Source organism: Cebus imitator, unplaced genomic scaffold (genome assembly GCF_001604975.1).
Source record: "Cebus imitator isolate Cc_AM_T3 unplaced genomic scaffold, Cebus_imitator-1.0 Scaffold285, whole genome shotgun sequence".
Classification (NCBI taxonomy): domain Eukaryota; kingdom Metazoa; phylum Chordata; class Mammalia; order Primates; family Cebidae; genus Cebus; species Cebus imitator.
The window spans coordinates 896367-905316 of record NW_016107600.1 but is presented as its reverse complement, the minus strand read 5'-3'; the positions used below and the strand labels follow the sequence as shown (position 1 = coordinate 905316).

Below are 8950 nucleotides of genomic sequence, written 5' to 3'. Positions count from 1 at the left end.
CTGGGTTCAGGCAATTCTCCTGCCTCAGCCTCCTGAGTAGCTGGGATTACAGGCACGCGCCACCATGCCCAGTTGATTTTTTTGTATTTTTAGTAGAGACGGGGTTTCACCGAGTTGACCAGGATGGTCTCGATCTCTTGACCTCGTGATCCACCCGCCTCGGCCTCCCAAAGTGCTGGGATTACAGGCTTGAGCCACTGCGCCCGGCCAAGACAAGTGTTTTGATGGAACTTCAGGAAAGGCAGCTCAGGTGTGAGAAGTGAGTGGCAAAAGATAAAGCTGGAAGGGCAGGCAGGGCCAGACCACTGGACTTTATCTTTGGGTAATGGAAGTCACTGGCAGATTTTAAGCGGGCAGGTGCATGTTAGAGCACTGCACCAGCCAGCATGGAGAACAGATGCAAGGAGATTATCTGCAATGGTTCAGGTGAATAAAGAAGGCAAGAATTGAACAGCAGTGGGGCGGAAAATAGAGATAAGATTAGGGAAGTAGAAACTACAGCCATGATTTCTAAATATCAGTCCATCTGAGAATCACCTCGGGAGCTCCATTTGTTTACTTTTATTATTAAATATTGAATACAGGCTGGGCCCAGTGGCTTACACCTGTAATCCCAACACTTTGCAAGGCCAAGGTGGGCGATCTTGAGGTCAGGAGCTCAAGACCAGCCTGGCCTACATGGTGAAACCCCATCTCTACTAAGAACACAAAAATTAGCCAGGTATGGTGTCACATGCCTCTAATCCCAGCTACTCGGGAGGCTGAGGCAGGAGAATTGCTTGAACCTGGGAAGTGGAGGTTGAAGTGAGCTGAGATTGCACCACGGCACTCCAGCCGGGGCAACACAAGTGAAACTTCATCTCAAAAAAACTAAAACTAACTGAGGCTGGGCATGGTGGCTCACGCCTGTAATCCTAGCACTTTGGGAGGCTGAGGTGGGTGGATCACCTGAGGTCAGGAGTTTGAGACCAGCCTGGCCAACACAGTGAAACCCCATCTTTAATACAAAAATTAGCCAGGCATGACGGTGGGCAGCTGTAGTCCCAGCTACTCGGGAGGCAGAGGTAGGAGAATCACTTGAACCTGGGAGGCAGAGGTTGCAGTGAGCTGAGATTGCACCACCGTACTCCAGCTTGGGTGACAGATGAGACTCTGTCTTAAAAATAATAAAACAAAAAACTGAGTAAATACAAAAGAATATATAAAATATACAGGTATGACACAAATGATACAGTAACCGCCCCCAGATAAAAGTTCAAAAAGAAGCAAAACTAAGTATACTGTTAATGCAAATAGACATTTGCTAAACTATACAGAACAAGAAGCATATGAAGAACACAAAATTAGGACACTGCTGACTTTTGGGGGTCGGTGTGGGATGGGATGGAGAGAAGCACACAGGTATAGATGCAAAGGTACTGGCAATGTTCTTGTTTCTTAGGCTGGGAGAGTGTTTCATTTATGTTTGATATTTTAGAAATGTTATATTCTTTGTTTCAAATGTATAATTTTTAAGTGTATATAAACAAAATAATTTGATAAAAGGAAGTGGTCAATAATGCCAAATGCTAAAGAGATCAGTTGAGACCCTTGGCCCGCTCCCTGGTTTGGTGTTGAGGTCACTGGTGCCCTTCGTTGAGCAGTTCCAGTGGAGTGACTGGGAGTGGGCTCAAGGGGAATGAACTGGAAAGGAAGAGGTGAAGCCACGGTCAACTGATTTTTGAAGGGCAGCTGAGGAGTGAGTGTGAGGACTTAGGCTGTAAATATTGGGAGGGTTTCGTCCTGACATCATTTATAATAATATGTATGCTAAAAACAAAAACAAAAACAAAAAAAAAACAGAGAGAGACTTAAAACATCATAATCCCTCTCTCCAAGATAATTACTTTTCATGGTATGGTATAATTGAGGGAGGGTTTTGTTTTTTTATCTTTGTTTCTTTTCAAGATGGAAGATACTTGAGAAAGGTTTTAGGCTGTAGGGAAGGTGAGGCAAAGACACTAGTGGAACTGTGACATGAAATCCCAAAGGATAGGTGGCAGTGGCTCACACCTGTAATCCTAACACTGTGGGAGGCCAAGGCCGGTGAATCACAAGGCCAGGAGTTTGAGACCAGCCTGGCAATATGGTGAAACCCCATCTCTACTAAAAATACAAAAACTAGCTGGGTGTGGTGGCACGTGCCTGTAGTCCCAGCTACTCGGGAGGCTGAGGCAGGAGAATTGCTTGAACCTGGGAGGTGGAAGTTGCAGTGAACTGAGATCGCACCACAGCACTCCAGTCTGGGCAACAGAGCAAGACTCTGTCTCAAAAAAAAAAAAAAAAAAAAAATCCCAGAGGACAAAGTAATAGACTGGAAACAGGGCAGAGAATTAATCTCCGACAGAAGGGAACAAATTTCCCTGAATTGGTAGGAGGGAGCTGAGGATAGTTTGGGGTGTGATACTGAGGAAATGCTCAATTTCTTTTGAGAAGAGGCAGGGAAGCTTAGTTTGATGCCGTAGAGGCTTGAGGGGAAAGAAAAGGATTGGAATGGACTACCCTTGAGCAAGAAGGATTTCCCTTTGGAAGGGTGTAAATGAAGTAGAAAACTTCACACATTTGAACTGTCACCAACTGCCACAATCATGTGGGCCCAGCAGTTAGGTGCAGCAGCAAGGGCACCAGAATGGATTAATAAAAACAGATGGCTTTATCTAGTTGGGGTGAAGTCGCTGGTGGGGGAAAAAAAAACAAAAAACCTTGGCTAAGGAAGAAGATGAGATAAGGACGGGGTCCGAGGGACTCCTTGGAACCAAGGGAGGTCCCAGGCCAGGGAGATGGGTAAAAACCAGACAGAGCCAGAAGGATGGGGTGTCCTAGGGGGAGTTTGATTTCAATGATGAGGCAGCTCTTTTCCCTGACACGGACCAAGGCAGTAGTACATGGCTGAATTGGAGCACAGAGGAAAGTTGAGGTCAAGGAAGTCAAATAAATGGTATCTGGGAACCTACCTCTGGTGATGGTCATATCGATGTCTCTGAGGGTCGTACTCGCCCCCCACGTCCACCACGATGTCACAGGAAGCGAGTTTTTCGGGATCCCGGGTCCGCACAATCTCTGCATCCTGTGAGGTACATAGTGGGTGAAGGGGCTGCCGGGGGTTGCCGGGTAGGGGATTAATGCTGGACTTCAGGGATGCAGGGCGGGTAGGAAGGGTGCTTGGGCTGCTGGGCGCTACCGGAGGGCCCCTGATAGCGGAACGCCGTCCACCCTGGAGGCATGCATGCACGCAGTCTCAGGATCGTTTCTGCGGACCATACCCGGTACTCCGGCAGCAGGCGAAGCAGTGCGCATGCCAGTGCCTCGTCGCAGTGGAAGGTGCCATTGTGCGTCCCGATTCGGGGCGGTGCCATGAGTTTGCTGCAGGGTCGCTTTGAGGGCGGGATGGACTCTGGGCCGAACATGTGTCGGGTATAGAGGGGTGGCGGCGGCAGCAGCAGCGTATAGAGGCCGCGCAGGAAGCGGTGGCCCATCAGATCCTCCCCGCAGGGAGGCAGGAGCGCCGACCCGGAAAAGGAAGCGCCAGTGCAGCTCCACTTCCGCCTAGCGACCGTTCCCTTGGCAACCAGCTCTGCAGCGTGAGCAGCACACTCCCAGCATAGGATTTCTTCCAACTGGTCAAAGGGCCCTGCGGTGGAGCCTCCAAGAAAAGAACCGCATCACCCCTGTGCATCAGGCTCTGGGGCGGGGCCCACACTATCGGCCACCCCCGCAATCTCATCACCAATCCCTTGCTTAATCCAAGAAAAGACCAACATTCTGCTCAGCGGGCACATTTATTGGCGTTAAACACAAGACCCTTCCCTTTCCAGCACCAGGAAGCCACGCCCAAAGTGTGTCCCTCTGCCCCATTTCTGCAAAAACTCTCAAGCCTTAGCAGTAGCCTGAGCTGCCCCCAGGGCTGTGAGCTGCTGAATCTTCTGGCTCATCATTTCCACGACAGCTGTGGAAAAAAAGAAGAGTCAGATCTTGGTGAGGAGCAAAACGGAGAATCTAGAGTTAAGGCGAAGTGACGGGCAAGTTTAAGGATAGGAGGACAACTAACTGCAGTTTATTAATAGAACTTTTTTTTTTTTTGAGATGGAGTCTCTCTTGTCACCCATGCTGGAGTGCAGTGGAATGATCTTGGCTCACTGCAACCTCCACCTCCCAGGTTCAAGTGATTCTCCTGCCTCATCCTCCTGAGCAGGTAATCCCAAATACCTGGGATTACAGGCATGTACCACCACGCCCAGCTAATTTTTTATTTTTAGTAGAGACCAGGTTTCACCATGGTGGCCAAGCTAGTCTTGAACTCCTGACCTCAGGTGATCCACCCGCGCGGGCCTCCCAAAGTGCTGGGATTACAGGCATGAGCCACCGCACCCGGCATTAATAAAACTCAGTGATCCACTGTGGGGTCACCAACACAAATTTAGGGTCTACAATGCATCAGTCAATATACTAACCACAGCCGGGTGCGGTGAGAACGAGACTCCGTCTTGGAAAAAAAAGATGCTAACCACATATATAAAAACGAACACTATATGGTATTAAATGAGTCACACATAATCAGAAGACTATAATGTGGAAAGATTTTTACCTTTAGAACATGGGTTCTGAATCCTGATTTTAACAGAGGGGAGCTTTTTTTTTTTTTTTGGGACGGAGTCTTACTTCGTTGCCAGGCTGGAGTGCAATGGTGCGATCTTGGCTCACTGCAATCTACGCCTTTCTGGTTCAAGCCATTCTCCTGCCTCAGTCTCCTGAGCAGGTGGGATTACAGGCATGCGCCACCACTCTCAGCTAATTTTTGTATTTTTAGTAGAGACAGGGTTTCACCATGTTGGCCAGGATAGTCTCAATCTGCTGACCTCGTGATCCATCTGCCTCGGCCTCCCAAAGTGCTGAAATTACAGGTGTGTGCCATGTGCCTGGCCAAGGGGAGCTTTTTTTTAAAAAAAAAACACTGACCTCGGTATAACTTCTCCTCCCTTGACTTCCAGGTTTAGTCGATCTGGAATGAACCCAGGTTTTCTTTCTAAACTTCCTGAGTGAATCTAACGTGCAGCCGGGGTTGTAATTGCTGGTAATTAGTTCGTCTGGGTCATGATTCCTTCCTGTGTGTTTATCTCATCCCCCATTCCATCCTCATTAAATAGGAGCTCCACCAAAGCACACACGATTTCTTTCCTCTCAATTTCTGAATCGCTCAACCCAGAAATCTACAGATAGTGATTATGCAGTACAAAGACTCTAAAGATGCCAAAGAGCAACTAAGACATAGTTTTAATCCAGCAAAGGGGACACCCCTGTGGTTCACACTCCAATCCATGTTCTTTATCATGGAGATACAGGGGGTCAAGAGGTGTCCCAGGAAAAGCTTACCCTGTTTCATGGCGTGCTTCTCCTGGAGAGCTGGTTGGATTTTCTCCATCTGCTTGGTTAGAAAATCTATCTTCCTCTTGAAGAAGTCCTTGGCATCCTCAGCTGTCTGCAAGATCAGAGGTGAACAAGGGGCTAAAAGGAGATACCCTCTGGCCATGTTGCACTCTAGCTCTTCCCTAAATTTCCCTTCCCTGTTCAGAGGGGCATCCACATGCTCTCACTCACCTTCTCTACATAGTACCCAGTTCCCACATCGATGAGCACGTGCTCCACATCATGCAGCTTCCCAGGGACATACATCTGAGAAGCAAGTATTAAGGGAAAAACTAGCCCAGCATGAGCTGTGATTCTGCCATCCAGCCTGCCTGGCCTCCAAAGACCCTCGTTTTCCAAAAAGCTACAAGGCATAAGGACTGAATAATCTGGAGGCCTCAGAACAATAGCTATAACTCCAAATGGAAAGAAGACAGAAGTTGCTTCTTTATGGAGAAAATGATGTATGCTGGAACACTCTCTTGTCCTGCCTCATCCCATCTCTCACCCTGTAAAAGTTCTTGCAGTTCTTCCCATTAGCCCCTCCAGAAAGACTAGATATAATGTTTTCCTACTGTTGTAGAGTACAAGTGGAAAGCTAGCCTCACTGCCCTTAACCCCCTCAATCATGAAGTAGCTAATTCTTGATGAAGTTAATGATTTTTTTTTTTTTTTTGAGATGGAGTCTTGCTCTTGTTGCCCAGGCTGGAGTGTAGTGGCACACTCTCAGCTCACCGCAACCTCCACCTCCCGGGTTCAAGCGATTCTCCCACCTCAGCCTCCTAAGTGAGATTACAGGCATGTGCCACACGCCCGGCTAATTTTGTATTTTTAGTAGAGATGGGGTTTTTCCATGTTGGTCAGGCTGGTCTTGAACTCCCAACCTCAGGTGATCTGCCTGCCTCAGCCTCCCAAAGTGCTTGGATTACAGGCGTGAGCCATGGCATCCAGCCAGTTTTTTTTTTTTTTTTAACAATTCCCTACTACACTACTATTCCTGTGTTGCTTTTAGCCTGTCAGCTCTCAGACTACAGATTAAAGGTGCCCTACTGCCATAACTCGCTCATTCAAGTAAAACATTCAGCAAGTGGACACAATCCAGGTTCCTTAGTGACAGTTTAGGAATGAGCCACAATTAAGCTGAAATTGAAGATTAATTAACAAAGTCAACCTACCTGTTTCTATATCTTCCTATTTTGTCTATTGCCTGTGTCTTCTAAGTTATTAGCAAAGTGTAAACCACCAGATTTATCTCCACATTAATGTTCTCAAACAGCAAAGGGAAATATTACATCTCAACTCGACATACTCCTTGGTATTCACAAGGCGTTAGCTGGATGTTGGTGTGAAGTTAGATAAAAGAGCTACAAAGTGTGTAGTAAGAGTATTCTCAAAATCATTGGGGGAGGAGGGGAATCTGAAGTAATCAAAACGACCCCCCTCCCCACTTTTTGCGGGAGAGTGAGGGAGAATGGGAGAAGGCAGCAGGTAGCCGTTCCTGTGGAAAGGATACAGAACTCGTCAGTGGGACGAGTAATTCTTTCCCTGTGAAAGCAATGAAGACAAACACCCTAGGGAAGGTTAGCGGCTCCAAAGTAAGACATTAAAGAGAGTTCCAACCGGGGACAGCACCCACAGATAGTGTGAAAAAAACGGAAACAGGGGCAACAGAAGCAGAGGTATGTCCTGTACATTTCAATTCTAGATAGGCAACATGCAAAGGGTTCATAAAGCGGTATACGAGATGTAATGGATTTTCTCGTTTCAGGTAAGAAAAACTGGATTAGGAAGTGGGACGAGAGAAGCCGGCTCGCCACTTTAGATTGCCCTCACCCGCCTACCCCATACCCTCGTTGCTCTTGTTCAGCACGTTCAGACAGTCCTTGGCTTCCACATACTTGGTCTGTACCACTTTGAGCTGGGCAATGGACGTGGACAAGAACTCCACTTCCTACAGAGAACGGGAATAGAGTCAATGAAAGGGCTGCGGGGAGAAGGGAGCCTGGCCAGGGAGGGGGCGGATCCTGGGACCGGACAGAGGTTTCGCCTGGGAAAGGCGGGCTCCCAACTTGGAACGGGGAGCGAGGAAGTACGCGTGGGCAGGGGGGATGTAGAGCAGGAAAGAGGTGCCTCTGGGGCCCGTTCCCACCTGGTCCAGCTGGTTTTTGAGCATTTCTAGCTGCGGCAGATTCAGCTCCGTGATGTTAATCGATTGCGCCATGTTGGGAAGGAGGGCTACCGAAAAGGAAGTCCCTCGGCAAGCAACGCTCTAGCCGTACTCTGCGCGTCTCTATGGCGCCAGGAGGCCTCGCTGCGCCAGGCAGCTCTATGATTCTCCGTCACGGAAGGGAAGGAGGGGCTTGAACCTGTCAGAGGCTGAGCTGTGCGTTCTTTTCATAAAACATCCTAAGCCTAGCACGGTAAAGTTGCAGCAAACAGGACTCCTGCCCACAAGGAACTGCAAAGTCTTAAAGTCCTCACGACACAACCACGATGTTATAAAGCAGTGTATGCTACTCCACATGGGTGGTATAAGCTACTGACAGATCTTCACAGGAGGAAGCCTGTGAAGTTCTTTGGTCCAGGAAGTAGCATTGTGAAAATGGTGCTTTGGGCAGATGAAGTGGAGGAGAGTCTGGAGATGGAGAGAACAGCAAGGTGGCACCATTGTCAACCAAGTAGAGCACAAATTAATCAATAAAATGTTTTGGCCGGGCACGGTGGCTCACGCCTGCAATCCCAGCACTTTGGGAGGCTGAAGAGAGCGGATCGCTTGAGTCCAGGAGTTTGAGACCAGCCTGGGAAACACGGCGACACCCTGGTTTCTACTAAAAATACAAAAATTAGCCTGGCTGGTGGTGCACGCCTGTAGCCTCAGCTACTTGGAAGGCTGAGGTGGGAGGATCGCTTAAGCTGGAGAGTTTGAGGGTGCAGTGGGCCATGATTGTGCACTCCAGCAACAGAGCCGGACTCTCTTCGAAAAAAATAAAAAAGATTTTACCATGTGCTATATGTGAGGGATACGTGAGAGTGTAAGATATTTGCTTCCCTTGAGCTTAACAATTGCAGAGAAAAACTTCACTATTATAACTCCACAGATCCACAGAATCTACTGCTAAAGTATACACATTGGTGTGACAGCTGTACATGAGCAGACAGCAGTAGCCTTTACCATCTACTTAGGAGTCAGGCAGGGCAACTGAGACATAAAAACTAGTGCTACTCCCAGGGTACCTGAGGCAGGAAGACAGGATGGATGGGTGGTACCTGCCCAAAACACTCTCAACGGGTCAATGATTACCCTTCCTTGGGCTTGCCTCTACTTAGCATTTTGATGCCCCTTTCTCCTCCAGATTTGTCTGCTGAGGCCCAGCAGGCTTTGTCCTGTGTCTTTGCCTTTCTTCCCCAGGCTCTCAAACTCGATCTCCTGTAAGCTGTTCCCATCAGTTTACACTACCACAGCAGGAAGGGGGCAGTTATGCTGTCTTTTTTTTTTTTTTTTTTTTTT

The 8950-nt window shown here is 48.2% G+C and overlaps 2 protein-coding genes across 3 annotated transcripts in view; both read right to left on the bottom strand.

Moving 5' to 3' along the window:
* The window catches only part of MYG1 (MYG1 exonuclease), a 7886-nt gene extending 4215 nt beyond the window's left edge, over positions 1 to 3671 (bottom strand). The window contains exons 1-2 of the mRNA XM_017501782.2: positions 3303 to 3671; positions 2994 to 3106 (exon numbers count right to left, since the gene is read on the bottom strand). Coding sequence (XP_017357271.1) covers positions 2994 to 3106; positions 3303 to 3515 — 326 coding nt within the window. The 5' untranslated portion in view covers positions 3516 to 3671. The remainder of the gene's footprint in view (positions 1 to 2993; positions 3107 to 3302) is intronic.
* Positions 3672 to 3799: 128 nt separating this feature from the next.
* On the bottom strand, positions 3800 to 7937 carry PFDN5 (prefoldin subunit 5). 2 transcript variants are annotated; one of them, XM_017501787.2, is made up of 6 exons: positions 7592 to 7937; positions 7291 to 7393; positions 6956 to 6987; positions 5635 to 5709; positions 5410 to 5515; positions 3800 to 3985 (listed from the first exon to the last, which is right to left on the bottom strand). In XM_017501787.2, exons 1-6 carry the CDS (start codon positions 7661 to 7663, stop codon positions 3909 to 3911), a joined length of 465 nt encoding a protein of 154 aa, XP_017357276.1. In that variant the 5' UTR covers positions 7664 to 7937; the 3' UTR covers positions 3800 to 3908. The 2 variants fall into 2 exon arrangements, with proteins under 2 accessions (XP_017357276.1, XP_017357277.1); XM_017501788.2 differs by lacking the exons at positions 6956 to 6987; positions 7291 to 7393 and having other exon boundaries at positions 7592 to 7714.
* Between the last annotated feature and the right edge of the window lie 1013 nt (positions 7938 to 8950).